The sequence below is a fragment of the Dipodomys spectabilis genome, unplaced genomic scaffold (genome assembly GCF_019054845.1).
Source record: "Dipodomys spectabilis isolate Male_0828 unplaced genomic scaffold, ASM1905484v1 ptg000288l, whole genome shotgun sequence".
NCBI lineage: Eukaryota > Metazoa > Chordata > Mammalia > Rodentia > Heteromyidae > Dipodomys > Dipodomys spectabilis.
In genome coordinates this window covers 5,371,963-5,390,709 of record NW_024870965.1, presented here as the reverse complement: position 1 = coordinate 5,390,709, position 18,747 = coordinate 5,371,963, and the positions used below count along the sequence as shown (strand labels likewise).

The window sequence follows — 18,747 nt, the reverse complement described above, 5'->3', positions numbered from 1 at the left end:
TTCATGTTGTGGTGAAGTAACTGATAATGTGCTAAAATAGTTACAAACTAGATAGTGATTTCAAACTAAGTTTTTGACATAAATACAATGGAAAGCAATTTCTTTACTGACCTAAATTGATAAAGATTTGAGATAAAATTTATTTCTGTATTTTAGAGATGAACAAATGAGCTGATTATTCTAAACAATCTCTTTATTTAACTTACTGTGAACTTTATTTATTTCAGAATAAGGTGGATAATGTTCTTGTTTTTAAAAAAAACTGTAGTAAATATTCAAAGACAAGAGAAAAACACCTGCTCTTTCTTCTTAAAGCTTCTGGCAGTTTTCTAGGGAGGTTAGGTACTAGTAATGACTGTTTGGTTTTTTTATATAATTTTAATGACATTACTCAGTTTGTTTATAATCCTTTAAAAGGCACTATTAAATCAATTCTATATGCTACTTTACATATATGGGTCTATCATTTACTTTCTATTTTCTGAAAAGGAAAAAAAAACCTTTATTCCATAAATTAAATCTTTCTCCAGACAAAGAAGGGTATCTCTTAAATGTTAGAACTGATGTGCTGAAATGAACAATGTGATTAGGGCTTAAATATATTTCTTTTCAAGTTATGCTCTTGAGACTTACAAAACATATGTGTGTGTGTGTGCGCGCGGCCATGTTTAAAGCACATTCTTTCCATCTTTTTTCCTTCTCTTTCTTCCTTTCCCCCATCCCATCTTGTCTGTATAGTCTGTACTCCCCTCCGCTTTTCTTGTTCCTTTTCCTTTTCATTCTGTTTTCTTTTCTGTTATTTCTTTTCTCTCCTAAGGGTCCATTCATTTTACCCAGGTTGATCTCAGATTCCCTGGCTTAAATGATCTTTGTGACCAAGAAACACTTTTATGTAAAGTTTTCAGCTGGAAAGAGACCATTAAAATAACTTCTATTTAAAAAATAAACTTTAAAATACTGAGGTTATTAGTTATAATAAATTTCATTGTACCTGAAACATTCTACATTCTCTGAATTTTTTTTAGACTCAGTTTATATGTACTTGATTGTGAAGACTAAAAAGAACCTATGAAAATCTTTCCAAATTCTATGAAGTTATAGTTAGGAAGAGTCACATGAAACAGAATCATAACATAAACTATTCAATCAACAGATGAGATGCACAGCATAGTAGATCTTCAGGGAGAGTAGAGTGGAAAAATTAGAGAAAATCTGGGATAATTAGGCTATAGACAAAGAGGAGAGAGAAGGTTCAGGTGAAGAAAACAACATGAGTTAAAGTCCCAGGGTAGTGCTAATTCGGGAAGAGGCACAGTGATAAAGGGCTTTGTGTAAGGTCCTTAGTCTAGTCCCTAAAATTATGGGGCAGAGGGATGTAATCATGGAATTTTTAGGGGATACTGAAGAGAAGTATTTATCAGCAAAAAGTCCTTTTAGTTCTTAGTGATAGAAAATAAAGTCTCTTTTTTAAAAAAAGAATGGTGCTTGCATATGAGTTACATAAAAAGTTAGATTAAGGAGTTTGAACTCTGTCTTACATAGAGTAGAATATTTTTGAGAAGGATGATAGATGGAATAAGAATTTGAGTAAGAAAGACTAATCTGGCTAGTAGTATGTAGGGCAACTTGTAGAAGCAGAAGGTAAAAGAGAGGAGACCATCTGGGAGGCCATTTAGAGATCCAGATTTCAGAGCTCCAGATCGGAGAACCCAACTTCCCAGGGTTGGGTGTCAACAGTGAGAAGTGATGGCTGGGAGAGACATAGGAAAGAACTGCTACCGTGAGTGTTGTGGCTTGGCCCTGGGGGGTTGGAAGAGAGGGATAAGTCAAATGGGACTGAGAAAGTGTTTCTTGGGTGGTTTGAAAAATGATACAGGAATCAAATGAAAAGAAAAACTACTGGTATCAAAATTTGCAACTTGGAAAATATAAAACCCACAAACACATGAAACTCTTTTAGTACGTTGAGAATAAGGTAATAAAGGACTCGAAAGAGAGATGCCAATGTTGCCACATAGGGGGCTAGGACCAGAAAATTAGGTCTGAGAGTCACCCCACATCCGGAGGCAGTTGACTTGAAGACTTGAGAGCCTTCCCTTCAATCCTAACCCTTACCCTCTCACTGATGACGTTTTTCCCCATCCTGTTTAAAAATCTTAAGTGTAGCTCAGTGGTGGTTTACTTGCCTCGCATGAACAGGGCCTTGGTTCTACCCAGCACTGTGGGGTAGAGGAGATCTTAATTGCCTTTATTTGCAATTAAAAATGTGCACTGCGCCATTCTGTAATATAGAATAAGTATTCCTTCACTGAGCGTCTTTTGATTTCATCTTTTACCACTCCCTAACCTGCTTTACTCAGGTCTCTGGATGTCCTGCTGTTTCTCCAACCTGCTTTACTCAGGTCTCTCTGGGTGTCCTGCTGTTTCTCGAGCATGGTGTTGGGCTCCTCCAAGATGGCTCATGGCACTGCCCTAATCACTCTTCTCCAGGTGTCTGTGTTGTCCCTTCATTTCTAGTCTTCCTAAATTAGTACAATATTTTTGTCAACCTAACTCATTGTCCTGCCTACATTTTTTTTTGTAGTATGGTATTGACAAATACTATGTTATAAATTGTTTTGCCTATTTATTGCTTGACCAATCATCCTTTCAATAAAATATGTTTCATAAAACATAAAGACTTTGTTTTATTTGGATTGCTTCAGGGACATAATAAATTATTTGCTCAATGGTTTTCCAAATGTACTAAGGGAAAAGTTATCACAAAATAAAAATACAGCACAAAGGTTGGTGCCTACTGAACTAGCTCCATTTGGAAGAAGAGCCCTAAAAAAGACTAAAGGATGGCTAATGCCTGGTAAAACTTCTCTAGTAAAATCAGTCAAGAACATCGAGTACAACAAAAATGGAGGTGAGAAGAAAGAAAATATCTAATGTGGAGAGACCACACTTAACCTCACTGATAAGTAAACAGGTAACAAATAAAGGACCCTTACAGATGTAATGGTTTTGAGTTAGTGAAATGAAGAGTGAGAAGGAGAGAATAATAGGGAGAAGCAGTACTCAAGACAGCTGCTTGAAAGATGGGCCTTGACTCTGCATCATGAGTAGTTCTCGTTTTTATTTACAGTTCAGTTTACGTATCCTGTTTGTTTCACTCCATGTCCATGGATAAGCCTCTCTCTAAATAGGTGATCAGAGCCAGAAGCAAACACATCCCCTCGCCTCTCTACCCTCCACGCTGCTAACCAGGGAAAGCTCCTGAATTTCCTCACTGGGAAAAGGTGTCACAAGTGGGAGAATGGCCAAGCACAGAGAAAGTACTGGAAAAGTGTAGAAGAAAGACTTGCTAGCCAGGCGCCAGTGGCTCACACCTGTAATCCTAGCTACTCAGGAGGCTGAGATCTGAGGATCGCGGTTCAAAGCCAGCCCGGACAGGAAAGTCCGGGAGACTCTTCTCTCCAGTAAACCACTAGGAAAAAAAACGGAAGTGGCGCTGTGACTCAAGTGGTAGAGCGTTCACCTTGAACTGAAGAGTGCAGGGACAGCACCCAAACCCAGAGTTCAAGCCCCCACGATGTACCAAAAAAGAAAAAAGAAAGACTTGCTTTCAGAGGTTACTAATGTTTAAAAGTAGTTTTCTTAGTACTGTATTCTTTTTTCAGAAGAACATGAGGTTTTGATTTAGATACAGCTGGAGTAAATTTTTACAGTTTCTTACAAGCTAAGTATTTGTGGCAAGTTCACTTAGCTTGTTTGAATCTTACAAATTTGATCATTCACAAAATGGATGATAGGTCTGTGCTCTGGATTATATAAGAACCATTTAGGAACTTCTCTGTGAGTAGTGTCTGCACATGCTGCTCACTCTCCGATCTCATGCTGCAGTGCTTTGTCAGACCAGGGCCTAACCCAAGCTTCCCTCATGCTCAGTTGGCTAAATAAAGTGTCTTTAAGGTTGATGTTTCAAGTCTTAATTGGGCTTAGCATACCTTTGTCCCTAAGTAGAGAAAACATGAAATAGAAGAAAAGAGTTGTAGGGTGCTTGCCTACCTAGCAGGAAACCCTAAGCTCAAACCCTTGCATCACCAAAAGTAAATTCTTGATATTCTTGGGCTGGGGGGACAGCTCAAGTGGAAGAATACTTGCCTAACAAATACATGCGCCTGCGGTCACACAAATACAATGACACAATGCACTAATATTTTCTCCCTTTTAAGAACTTCCAATAGGGGCGAGAGTGTCTAATGGTCTATGTTCAGGAGCTTTATTATTAATAATTAAATTTGGAATCTATTATACTTTTTACCTTATATTTTTTAAACTTTTATACTTTTTCCATTTTATGATAAAATTTATTTTTAAAAGATGAGGTTAGTATTTAAAAGGTTAAAGAGGTTGCAATAAAATCTTAAGCGTTTTAATAAAATTTGAACATATGATTGCCAAAACTTTCTTTTGGGTATATATATCTTTTTGATCTGGCATCTTGCAGTCCTGTTAATTGGCTTTCACATTTGCAGAGTAATTACAGTTTCAAACAAACTTTGTCATCTGTGGTTCAGAATGGTGTAAAGTAAGCAGAGTGTTTGAAATTCAGCTTTTATTTCAAGTTGCTCAAGAGTTTAACTTGTATAACTGTGTAATGAAAGTACCAGTGAGTAAATACCAAAAAGTATTACACCTTATAATAAAAGTTAACTACAGTTTATGTAAGAACCACTTGTCAATCATGTACTCTAAATGATTTCAGAAGTTACTAACTTTTGGCTACTGTCTTTTTAAAATCTCTATCCAAAGCTTCCACTTCTGTTTCTAAGATTTAAATTGACTTGTTTTGGAACTCTTTACCTAACAAAAAAGAAAATATTCTTCCAAAGATGTGTTGTCTAGCCGGTTTATTAACTATCTTACTCTTAAGAATCTGCTGCAATAGGGAGTCTCCAATCCACCTTGATGTGAATACTGAGAATCTTTGTGACAGTTTTCATTTTTTAGAGCTGTAGGAGATATGCATAATACCATTTTCTGTTTCCTAGTCATTTGTTTTATCATGAGAGTTTAAAGTCATAACCAGTTTATATTTGGATATAGTTCTTTTACTTGTGGTTGTTTCTTTACAGCACAAAACCCTGAGCTAGAGCGTTTTTCATCTTAGTGTGTTTCAGCTACCACTTGAATGTCTTAATAACCACTTCTTTTATAAAGTCTCAATCTAATGGGTATTATTTTAAAACCCGATTCATGGTAGAGCATTTTATTGGAAATTCATTTATTGAAAGCAAATTGACAAATAAATGTTGAGAAAATGTGCTTAAGAAATTTAACTTTAATGTATTTCTGTAGTTTAAGAGCATTACTTCCTAGAGAATTAGGCTATTTGGTTTTTAATTAATTCTGATATGTTAAAGTACTTAAATCTGAAAGAAAAATAATATTTATATAGGGATTTATACAAATAAATTCTTTGAATAGATTAATGCTGATATATGACTAGTTTATGTAGTGTATGTTAATTAGCAAGTGATAAAACTCTAGGACTTTTTGTTACTTATTTTCCTTCATTAGTAAGACAAGGGATCTGATTCCTTTTTTTAATACTTTTAAGTAGTTATACACAGGGGTCTCAGTTTATCCTGTCAGTTTATGCGTGGAATGCATCGTGATCAGTTTCTCCCTTTCCATCATTCCCGCCCCCATCTCTGCCAACCCCACCCATCCCCTCAATTTACCTGGTTTCATTTCCACGTATGTATATTGAATATTATAACTATATGCATCCACCCTTCTTCTCTCCATCTACCCACTTCCTTTTGTTCTCACCCTCTTCTGACAAAACATGCTTCCGCTTCCTGGTGTTCATTTTGTTAAACTTTAAATTAGTTGTTCAAAGGTGTTACACCATAGGAATCCTCCCCTCCTCCCCTGTGTATACTGTACTTCAGTCAGATTTCATGTTTATAACTTAAATTTAACTCCCGTATGTGAGAGAAAACATGTACCCTTTGTTTCTCTGAGCCTGACTTACTTCATTTAAATAATACTTTGTGCTGAGACCTATAAAATCTGGGTTGTTTGTAATTACATGTAATATTTTTGTTAGCCTAGAGTTCTTAGAAAACCTGATTAACTATAACTAGTGAAATATTTCTTTATAATTATATATGTAAAATTATAAATGGAAGAATATGGTTGTTTTGTAAACTTTCAGATTCTTCCTCATTTTATGTGCTCAGTATCTTGCATAGTGCTTGGATCTCAATAGTTCATATATTACTGGGCCTGTGAATAGTTAATTTATCAAACTGGTTTATATGTGCAATAACTTATTGTTATTTTAATACTTCTCTAAGCTACCCCATACAGAAATACAAATGCTTTATTCTTTTCTATGTAGTTCTTTTTGATAGTCTTTTTAAGAATGACAAGTAAGGCTGGGTATGCGTGTCTCATGCCTATAATTCTAGCTACACAAGAAGCTGATACCTGAAGATCGAGATTCACAGTCAGCCCACACAGGAAACTCCATGAGACAGACTCTTATCTCCAATTAGTTGCCAAAAAAGCCAGAAGGAGAGCTATGCCTCAAGTGGTAGAGTGCTACTTTGAGCAAAGAAAAGTACTCAGGGCACTGCTCAGGCTCTGAGGTTAAGCCCTAGGACTCTCAAACAGACAAACAGAATGACAAACTAATCATTTTTATTGTCATCTGTTCCAGCTTTGAAAATTACCATAACTTACAACCACGTGGAATCTGGCAATATAATATTTTAAATAGCTTTTAAAATTCTAGGTTTAAGTTTTTTTTCTTTTTTTTTGTTCAAGACCAGGACTTGAACATATCTCACTCTTTCACTCTACCACACGAGCCATACCTCCAACCCTAAGAAATTCTGTAAATCATACTATTCTAACTTCGTTTAGGTGTGGTGTTGAAAATATATATCCTTTGAAATCTTACTTTTATTTCTTATAATGCTTTTAAAGATGAGAAATCTGGGGGCTGGACTGCATAGCTAATGGTATGCATAGAGCTTAGATCTGAGTCTGATATTCTAATTTCGAAGTCTCTTACCTTAATTGCCTCCATCTCATCATAAGGGAATCTTAAGTAAAGCCCAGATAGATTGAATACCCTTCTTTTTTCTTCTCCCTAGTGCTCTTCACTGCTCACGCCTCCTGAAGTATCTCTATCAGACTGTCCTCTCTCTCTCTTGGATGTGTCTCTCTGGTTGTTTTTATTAGAATCTGGTCAGTCAGTGATCAGTCATTATTTGCTATGTCCCTGATGTGGTGTCACATCACTTTGAAGTGATTAACTAGGAGCTCAAACACATAGGGCAGAGGAGTGAACTGGTTGCCTTGGGGTTTTTTGTTTGTTTGTTTGGGTTTTTTTTTTTTTGGTCCTATATAGCTGTTTTGTTTTTTTTCCAGAGCTAAGGATCAAACTTGGGGCTTTGCACTTGCCAAGCAAATGCCCTTCCACTGAGGTAAATCCTCAATCTGCAGGACATCTAATAGGAATTTGTTTGGAAAGAGAGAGATGGGAGGAAATAATAGAGTTCTAAGAAAATAAAACTGCTAGGGAAATTAAGATGTGGTAAATGAAGTGATTCTTGATTGGCATAAATTAGTATAATATCTCTGGTATCTTAAAGTTTTCATATTTAAGCATTATACACTAGAATACTATAGTTAGTATTTTTAACTTTGTTAATTCAAAAGTAGGTAACATTGTCTACAAAGTTTAAATATAATAAACTTTATGATCTATCAAGTTTGTGTTTTCATTATCTGACCATTAGGTTCTGCCTTCCCTCGATGCACATTTTAGAGTGCTTGACTGTCCTAGTCACCTCTGTGCCTCGGATCCTCTCCTCTTTCTACTGCTTCTGGCTCGACAGACTTAAAATACTGCCTGGCTTCAATCCCACCTCTGTGTTCCCTGCTCTGCATCTATGAAACTCTTACTTCTGGTGTTTACTTCAGTTCTTGGTCATTAAATTCAAGAGGGCCTTAATACTATCAACAGTCCCAGTATGTTTCCCTGTCTGCTCTTCCATTTTCATGGAGCATGCTTTCTTATGTTTCATCTGCAAAGACCCAGTGCATCTTCTTTGTACCATATTCTTTCTTTTTTCTTTTGTTAGTTGTGGGGCTTGAATTCAGCCTGGGTGCTGTCTCTGAGCCTCTTTGTGCTGAGGGCTAGCTCTCTTACCCCTTGAGCCACAGTGCCACTTCAGTTTTTGAATGACTACTTGGAGATAAGAGTCTCGCAGGGACTTTACTGCCCAGCCTGGCTTCGAACCATAGTCCTCACCTCTCAGCCTCCTGAGTAGGTAGGATGACAGGTGTGAGCCGCTGGTGCCCAGCTCTACTGTATTCTTAACTGAAGTCTTTACATCCTATCTCACTGAAACAAAAGAAGCAGTGAGAAAATTAGGTCTACCAACTCCCCCTTGCATCTGTGTCTTAACTGCATTTGCCCTTCTATCCTCTTCCTGCCTGCTCTAGCACTGAGCTGTCTATATACTCTTTTTTAAAATTTTAATTTTATTGTCAAGGTGATATAGACGGGTTATAATTACATATGAACGGTAGTGAATATATACTCTTGATTATAGCTACTTTTTTCACATCCTTTCTTCTCTACTTAAGAAATTGGCTTCAGCAAACTTTACAACTTTGGTGCGGGGGGAGAGGGGGTGCCGCGGGGAGGATTGGGTGGGTTGGGTGGGGGGGGGGGGGGAGGATGGGAAGAGGAAACAAAGGAGGAAGCTACAATGCTTGATAAGAAATGTACTCATTATCTTGCCCATGTAATTGTAACCCCTCTGTACAGTATTTTCACAACAAAAAAAAAAGTTAAGAAAAAAAAAGAAATTTGCTTCAGAAATTCCTTTACATCTCATTGAAATTATCTTTATTAGGAATTTTTACTCTGGATTTATCTGTTTGGAAAATATTTACTGAGTGTTTGCCATGTGTCAGGCAGATACCTGTAATACCAGCTACTTAGGAAATGGGACCAGAAGTATCATGAGTTCAAGGTCAGCCTGGTGAAAGTTAGTGAGGCACTATCACAGGAAACAAAATCTAAACAAAAGAATATGCCAGGGTAGCCTATGTTCCAGTTAAGAAGATAGATAATAAGTGAGAAGTATACCATGTAAGCAGTCATATTTTACAGATAATGTAAATGTTACAAAATAGAAAGTGGAACTGATGAAGGAAGTTGTGGAGTCCTGAGTAAGAGGATTATAAATTGATTGCCACTGTAGGTTTCAATATGAAGATTAGATTTAATCTGAGACTTAAGGAGAGAGTGGGCCAAAGATACATGAGAGAGAAGGTTGCCAGGCAGAAGGCATAACTTAACAAAAGGCACTGTGCAGAGAGAAAGCAGTGTGTTAGAGAAATATAAGGTGTCTTATGGGGCCGTGTGAGAATCCCGGAGGCAAAGGAGAAACTCCAGCACAGGCGAGGTGAAATGAGATAGGACCCTATCAGTCATTTCAGGCCTCGTCTTCTAAATATTTACTGAATCAAAACACAGCATATTTGGGGGGCATGATGTGCATTGTCAGAAGATTTCTGGCTGTTGTATTGAGAATGACTTACTGTGGGTCAGCAGAGAACTGTTGTGATTATCTGAGGTATAGAAGGGGTGAGAAGTAATCTGAAACTGGATATTCAGAAGCAGTGAGTTCATGTGAAGTGAAAAGTAGACCTCAGGTGATTCCAGAATTTTTGGCTTGAACAATTGAAAGTTGCAGTGCCTTTACCTGAAATGAAGAAAACCTGGATACAGGTCAGCAGAAGGAACAGAAGCAGGAGAATTCCCAGTTCACTGTTAAATGTATGCAGATATCTCAGAACACTTGCCCTTAACTTACATGACCTCTCAACACTTTGGAGTAAGAAGATTCTGGCTTTCGATATTGGGTAGTAAGAATTTGAAGTAGAATTGCATGAGTGCAAAACCCAGGTAAGAGTAAATACTTCCAATATCACAGAGGAAGACCACTTCCTGGCTGAGTGTAGATGATAGGAAATATGAAATATGGAAGCCTAGAAGGGGAGTGGAGCTAAAGGATCCCATGTTTAGTTGAAATATGGTCCCAGTAGTTCAAGGTAGAAGTGATGCTCTTTATGTGCCCCTTTCAAGGCTCTGGATTGAACCTTAGCCCTAACACATGCATGCGAAGCATGCACTGCTCTGAAGATACACACCCCACTCCTGACACATGCCTTAAAATAGAGACCCAAAATGGAAAGATACCTGGATTTTTATATTAGAGAACTTAAAAGATGTTGGCTAAAATCATGAAAGACTGTTAGGAAAGAGAAAACTAAACAGAGAAGCTTGGGTGAATTATCTCTTTCAATGTGGTGTCCACAGAGGATTAGCTAATGTTAATTGTGTCTTGAACCTTGAAGATGTAAAGCAGTAGATGATGGTTGTTGTTGATGAAGAAAGGACAAGACGTGAGCAGTGTTGAACTTGTGGACTACGGGTAAAGAAGTTTCTTTCAGAAGTGTAGTATTTATAGACAGCTCTGCCCTTTCTCTTGAAATTGACCATTTACATTTTATTTTAAAGTATAGGCAGGTGTGCATCCAGTAATAATAGTCTTTATTCAGACTTATTATTATTGAATTTATTAACTCCATACTCATAGTTTTTATTATTAAACCACAAACGAATAATTTTTCCTCTCTCAACTTCTGAAGGCTTGAGAGATGACATTATCCAAGATTGTATAATTAGAAAAAAATCAAATCCTAGTACATTAGTTTCATCGAGTGCATACTTTTACTAACTTTGAAGTCTTATATATTCACTGACAGAATTCTTGTAATAACTATGAATACTAAGATTTATAGGCAATTTAATATATCAAAAGGTAGAAATTGCCAAGTACCAATGACTCATGACTAATCCTAGCTACTCAGGAGATGCGCTTCAATACAGCCTAGGGAAGAAAAATTCTGTAGCACTGTGGCTTAAGTGGTAGAGTGCTATCCTTGGACAAAAATGTTAAAGAACAGTGCCTAAGGCCTGAGTTCAAGCCCTAGGACTGTCACTTGCATGTGTGTCTGCGCGCGCACATACACACACAAGATAGAGATAAATGGATATCTTCTTAAAATGATTAAGTGTACCATAATACTGTGCTAAGTGCATAACAAGGGATAAGTAACAATGAGAATAGAGAAGAAACAGCTTCGGACCTAGGTTTATAAAAATACTTCATGGAAGGAATGAGACTTGATCTGGACTTCAGAAGATTACCTGGACAGATGGAGATGGTATGTGGGTGGGAGTACAATAAATGAGAGGCACTGCACATGGCTAGCAGTAACAGCTAATGTTAAATATAAGGAAAAACAAAGTCTGTTTGGAGAAATAGTTAAAATGGAAGGGAAGAGAATGCTAAGACATTATAGAAAGCTATGAGGTTGCACCAAGTTTTGTGTGGAGTAGCTCTCAGTTATCACCAGTTATTTCATGGCTTTTAAGTACTTGCATGTTTAAAGAGATTCTGTTTTATTTCTAGAATGCCAGTTAATGAAAACAGAAAGACCAAAGCCAAATACATTTATAATCAGATGTCTACAGTGGACCACAGTTATAGAGAGAACATTCCATGTTGATACTCCAGAGGAAAGGTAAGAGACTTGTCTTATCCATTTTGTGAAAAAGCAGCAATCTAAAGATGTGTCGTTTCTTGTATCATACAAAAATAACTGGAGCTGGGCGCTAGTGGCTCACGCCTGTCATCCTAGCTGCTCTGGAGGCTAAGATCTAAGGGTCGAAGTTCAAAGCCAGCCTAAGCAGGAATGTCCATGAGACTCTTATCTCCAATAAACCACCAGAAAACCAGAAGTGGTGCTGTGGCTCAGGTGGTAGAGTGCTAGCCTTGAGCTGAAGAGCTGAGGGGCAGCACCCTGACCCAGAGTTCAAACCCCACGACTGACTAAAAAACAAACAACAACAAAAAACGAACTGGAGCTGGCAAAATACTAAACCAGGACTGCTAAGCATAATGTAAGTTACAATTCTTCAGAGAAAGTAGAACATTTTCCAAACTACCTTTTTCTTAAATCATAGACTTGATTGTATTCTTATTTTAAGTTCTGAGGAAAATAGGATAGTCAAGGTTTCTAGTAGTGTTCCCTTTTATATTAATTGCAAGTGCCTGCTTGGAGTTGACAGGCCTTCTGCCACTGGTTCTAACTCCACGTAAGGGGAACATTAGGATGATTAGCATGACTGACTGCTCCCCATTGTGGAAGAGAGAAACTGCAGCACATTACAGCCAGCTCACTGGCTCTTGTATGGTCTTCTTCCATCCTCTTGATCTACACTCAGACTTGGCGAACACCTTCCCTCCCTCTCGTTCTGGCTTTCTAGTCTTTTATCTGGTGAATTCATACTTTAGGTCTGGGGACTGCAAACACAAAATGATTTTCCCAGACGTATGTTATCATATAGGATCTTAGTTGTTGAAGTTAAATGCCTCATTTTCAAATGAGTAAATTAAACTTTTCTTATAGTAGTCTTCTAAGATCTTAATTAAACCAAAAACATCTAAAAATCTTAAAAGACAACATTTATTTATTTACCTTTTTTACAGAGCTAAGAATGGAGCATAGGATTTTGTAAATGGGAGGCAAATGTTCTACCATTGAGTTAAAATTCTAGACCTACCCGAAGTTATTTTTTTCCTTCTAAAACATTATTTTGATAACAATTATAATGCTTAATTACCTTAGAAAATACAGGAAAGAAAAATAGAAAAGATATAGAAAATACTCATAATTGTAATTCTATAACCAGAATTTAGCATGATAATCTTATTTTCTATGCTTCCAGTATTCATAACCTGTAGTGTGTCGTCCACACCCCTGCCTGACTCCTGCTCTACTTCCCACCCTTCATCTGCACTGCACGTTTTCATGTAACAAGCTCAATAATCATGTTTGAGTTAATTCCTATCAGTCTCTCAGATCTTAACATAACAATTTTTCCACAAAACCTGACTTTTGTAGACTAGATAAGTAGGTTCCCTGTCTGTACTAATTCATATGTATCTCTCTTGTCTTTCATACCGAGCATGTCATGACTGTTCTTGGTCTTAGTAAGTAACCTCCCTTCCTTTCTCCCCCCCTCCTTCCCGCCCTTTCCCTGTCCCTTCCTTTCTCGCCTTGCCTTTCTTTCCCTTGCCTTTCTTTTTAAAATTTACCAGCTATAGATGCTCAGCTCCTGCTGAGTCACCTCCTTCCTCCCTCCCTTTCCCCCTTCCTGGCCTCAGCGGACTTCATGTTCCATAATCTCACCTACTCCTACTAGTAACCACATCCTAAATCAGACCCGTTTCAACTTCACAATACTCATTTTTGTTAATATGCATACAGATTGCTCAAAAGAACTTTACCATGGTATCTCACACATATGTGTACTTTAATCAAATTACATATATTCCTGCATGTGTTTACATGTGTTTATCTTTTAGATCTAGCATCCAAGTATGAATGAAAAGATGACTTTTGTCCTTCTGAACCTGGCTTACTTAGTCTGAGGTTTCAGATCCATTTATTTGCCTACAAATGATATAATTTCATCTTTTTGTGGCTGAATAGTAGTCATTGTATAGATATATTGTATTGTCCTGATGCATTCATCAGTTATAGGGTTATTTCCATAGCTTGGCTATTGTGAATGAACCTTGGCTGCTGTGATGAACCTGGCTGTGCAGGTGTCTATTATTCCTCACTCACGTTCCTTTGGATAAATGACAAACATGGTATTGCTGGATCTTAGAGTACTTTTGCTTTTAATTATTTAAAGGACCTCCATAATAATTTCCATGTTGATTGCACTAGTTTGCATTCCTACCAACAATGTAAGTGGTTAGAATTCCTTTTCCCCCACATTTTCTTTTTTTTAATATATAATTTTTATTGTAAAGATACTGTACAGAGGGGTTATAGTTACATGAATAAGGTAATGAGTACATTTCCTATCGAGCAGTGTTGCCCCTCATTGTTTTTGCACTGGAATCAAATACAGTGACAACAAGGGTTATACCATGGGGGAAGAACATACAAAAGAATCACATAATACAATAAAAACAACAGTGACAAAGAGAAAACCTCTTGTGTCCCTATCTTGGAGTTCATTTCACTTAGTATCATCTTATATGGCCTTCCCCCACATTTTCATCAGCATTTTGTGATTATTTATGTTCTTAATGATGACCATTCTGACTGGAGTGATATGAAATCTCAATGTCATTTTGATTTACATTTCCTTTATGGCCAGGAATATTAAGCATACTTCATGTTTTTATCGGCATTTGTACTTCCTTTTGTGTGGTTGTGAGCATACATACTAGTCTTAGGACTTGAACTCAGGGTCTCAGCACTTTTTCACTCAAGGCTGGTGCTCTATCACTTGAGCCACATCCTACTTCCAATTTTGTGCTGGTTAATTAGAGATAACAGTCTCACAGGCTTTTCTGCCTTATTTGGCTTTGAACCATAATCCTCAAGTCTCAGCCTCCTGAGTAGCTAGCATTACAGGCATGAGCCACCAGCATTCCGCTGCATTTGTACTTCATTCTAGAAGTATTCTGTAAGTTTCTTGACAGTAAGCATTATTTCTTCCTTCCTGTTTTTTTTTTCTTTATCTTAAGCACATAGTCCAATATCTGACCACAGAAGTAATCGATGACTGGTTGAGTGAATGGAACACTCCCATGAAACATACATTCTTTGAAAGTACTATTTATAGTATGTTGATAGTACCTTTTTCAAGCTTGATTTTCTTTGCCCTTTATGTTTATAAAGATAGACTTGAGCTAGAGCTTAAGCACTGAAGTCATTTGCTGCTCTTACAGTATTATACTATTCCTCTACATAAGTTTTTATTTATTTTTATGACTAGAAGAAAAAAGTACTTTAAAAATGAAAGATAGTATATTTATTTTTTACATTGGTGTATGCTTTTCTGTATTCATTAAAAGACTTAATGGTGGCAAAAAATAAAAGTTTCATGCGGGCACTAGGGACAGTATCCTTAAAAAATATTAGCATCATTCATCATCTTCGGTTAATGAGGAATTTCACTCATTCCTTTCTGTAGGGAAGAATGGACAGAAGCTATCCAGGCTGTGGCAGACAGACTACAGAGGCAAGAAGAGGAGAGAATGAATTGTAGTCCAACTTCCCAGATTGACAATATAGGAGAGGAAGAGATGGATGCTTCTACAACCCACCACAAAAGAAAGGTAGAAGACAGTGGCATCTTAATGCTCTGAACACAGTTGTCTGGGTAAAACAGGTAGTAAACTGCTATTTGAACTCTAGGAAATGGAAACTAGAACAAACTAGAGAACAAATAAATGCTCTTTGAGAGGGTGGTCTACCAGTTTTCTTAGGATGTGTATGTGTGGAGTTATTTTGTCCACACTAACCTAAAATACCTATCATTTAAAACCAAATGTGATCAGCACTTCAGCGGTGCGGTGCCCCCAAACAATTTTATCAGTTGCACTTCCCTTGTTTTCATTTTTATAAACTTGGAAATCAAATGTTTTCCCTGAGTGCTTTGCGCCTTTTGCATTTGGCATCCTGTGTTCCGCTGAAAGCCCACATAGAAAAGGCTCTGGTGTGTTGGCCACCCCCCCACCCTAGACTCCTCCCCTGCCCCCCCCTACACCAGTTCCAGGAAGTGTGACCTTCCAAATGGGGGCTGCTCCTGAGCCAACGAGAGAAAACAAGCCTCTCCTCTTCTTGACACTCTAGACCCTTGATGTTTCCATGGGAATTATAAATTCTTTTTGCTGCTACAAAAAAAATGTGAAAGAAGCATCCTTAATTCTTTAAAAAGTATCTTAACTCTAAAGATTGAAAGAGAACAACATGTCATTTACCTACATAGAGTTTAGTGTATATGCCATATATAATAGGTTGTAAATGAGTCTTCAAATGAGGAAACAAAAATATTCAGTGTTATATGTGAAATTTGTTTTATTTGTTTTCTTAGTCTTTTGTAGGAAAAGAGGTAGGGATAGAACCCAGGGCCTTGTGCACGCTGCACAAATATGCACAAAGTGTATCTTCAGCCCAAAATTTGCCATTAATGCATTGATTCAGAGCTCTTTGGAGCTAGACTGCCTGCGTTGAAATCCTTCCTTTTCCACATGTTAAACATGTGAACTTAGTAAAATGATAGTTACAGCTTTATAGACTGACTTCATAGACTTCTCTCATGCCAAATTTTTGTTTTAATTAAAATTATATTTGATGTTTGGTTTTGGCAAGATATGTGCACACATTTTCTCTTTTATAGGCTTAGCCTTGTTTAAACTGAGTGTCGGTTTAACTTAACTGGTTCCTTATTCAAAAAGAAAAACACAATGGGACGGTATGGGGGAGGGAAAGAGGGAGAAAAATGAGGGAGAGTAACAGGTTCGACAAAAAAATGAACTCACTACCTTATGTACTGCAACCCCTCTGTACATCACCTTGACAATAAAATAAAAAAAAGAAAAACAATCTAGTTTTACCTACTTGCTTAGAGATAAGAAATTTCAGTTTGTGCACATAGGTGCACATGTACATCATTAACTTGAAATTTTTATTATAAATTGATACATTTAAAATCAAATCCCAATAAATATAATCCTTTGAATTTAATACTATCCCATTCAAAAGCTATACCATTTTTAAAAACCTATACTATTTTTTTTTTAAAGCTACCCTATTTAGTTTTCTGGAATCCCTAAAAATCTGCCAGATTTAAAGGCTGGTTCTGGAGCCAGCAAAGTGTCTTTGATTGTAATCTTTATGTTCAAAGCAGGGGCCAGTCTACTGGGAGGGGAAGCGAGGGTGCGGGCAGAGAAAACAGCTTGGTGCCGTGGGTAGGCAGACGCGCCGGGAAACGTCTAATACTTCTGCCTTTTTCACCTTTACTGTTAGTACTGGCTGGAGTCGATGATGTCTGAGATTTTTGCAAGGCATATCTGCAGCTTATTTTCTATAGCTTATTCCATCTGTGTGCATGCTTGCTTTCCATACCAACCTTTTTCTACAAATGTATATGTCTGAGTCAAGCAGAAAAGGTCAGATAAGTTGATGTTAGGGGAATGAACTCCCAAGTATTCAAATGTTTTTTTTCTCTTTCGTGCAATTGTTTCTAACATATTTATAAGATGATTTCTATGTTGCTTTGTATGTGCCTACCCCCACAGTATAACCCCTGCTTTCACTGTATTTGATGTTGGTATAATTTGTGGAGGTGAAGGGAAAAAACAAATCGTTTAAATAGGGATACAGGTGGACCCATTGCAACAAGGAGATGTACAAGTCGTTATGTCGAAAAACGAACTTTACAACTTTCGTGTTGGGGGGAGGCGGGGAGAGTATGGGAAGGGATAGGAAGGGGAAACAAAGAAGAGGTAACAATGCTTGATAAAAAATGTATTCGTTATCTTGCCCATGTAATTGTAACTCCTCTGTATAGCATTTTTACAATAAAAAAAATTTTTTTCAGTAAGTGAAAAATCAAGGACTCAAGTTTTCATGGATTTAGTTGTTTTCTCAGAAGTTGCAACTGCTATCTTTGTTATATTTCTTTTCACTGAGCTCCAGATGTTCTCAATATTTGTTAAAATATTTTTTTTCTTGGATGCCATCCTTATTTTGTTGGAGTTACTCTCAGGTATCTCCTTCAAAAGTGCTATCCCCTTAGGCATGTTTAGGAATGATGGGGGGATGTTCTTAAGTTCACTAAATCCATGAAAACTTGAGACCTTGAAATTTTTCACTTACTGGAAATTTTGCATGTTGAGAAATTCTAGGTTCACAATGCTTTTGTCTAGTATTTGAGAACTATTTATTTTTAATATCCATGACTGCTGCTGAGACAGCCAGGAGCAGTCTTATTCTTTTTATTTGCAGTTACTTAGAAATTGGTAAAAAATATATATATTTTTTTGAGTGGATGTTACACATATATTTATATTATATATGATAAATTGTGTCAAATAATTTATAACAGACTTTTCTAATTTGTATTTTTCAGACAATGAATGATTTTGACTATTTGAAACTACTAGGTAAAGGCACTTTTGGGAAAGTAATTTTGGTTCGTGAGAAGGCAAGTGGCAAATATTATGCTATGAAGATCCTGAAGAAAGAGGTCATCATTGCAAAGGTAATAGGTTGCAAGAGTTGGGGACAAAGTTTTGTTTGCGGTATGAATGTGTCTTCAGGTCTTTGAGAGAATAAATTGTTTTTTTCCTGTCAAGTTTCTAATAATTTGCTGTATCGGCACCAGGAAGTGAATGTACAGATACCTACAGTAAAGACTTTTCACCTTCAGAAGGCACAGCCCAGTTCCTGAGTAAGACCACGCTGACCCCTAGGCAGTACCATCCCTTCCCCTTCTCACAGTCCCAACTAGTGTGAAGGCAAGCCCATCCCGTTAGCCCAGGGTAATGATTGAGAGTACGGTCACACTTCCTTGGCATCCACAGTCACAGCTGTGGTCTCAAGATCACTGCAGCAGACAGAGAAAAAGACAGTAGAGGTGTTGTGAAAAAAGGGGCCTGACATCCTCTCCTGCCCCACTTGTCATGGCCTCCAGGAAAGCAGAAGGGTCATTCAAGCAGGAATCCTTCTGGGGCCTCACAAAGTTAGGTCCATATTTGTGAAGACTTCTATGCCACCTTTCAT

At 37.3% G+C, this 18,747-nt stretch overlaps 1 protein-coding gene across 2 annotated transcripts in view; it reads left to right on the top strand.

Annotated features, from left to right (window-relative positions):
• Akt3 (AKT serine/threonine kinase 3) overlaps positions 1-18,747 on the top strand; it is a 201,536-nt gene that overhangs the window by 118,039 nt on the left and 64,750 nt on the right. For both annotated transcript variants that reach the window (XM_042701145.1, XM_042701144.1), the window contains exons 4-6: positions 11,562-11,673; positions 15,152-15,296; positions 18,095-18,226. In XM_042701145.1, coding sequence (XP_042557079.1) covers positions 11,562-11,673; positions 15,152-15,296; positions 18,095-18,226 — 389 coding nt within the window. The remainder of the gene's footprint in view (positions 1-11,561; positions 11,674-15,151; positions 15,297-18,094; positions 18,227-18,747) is intronic.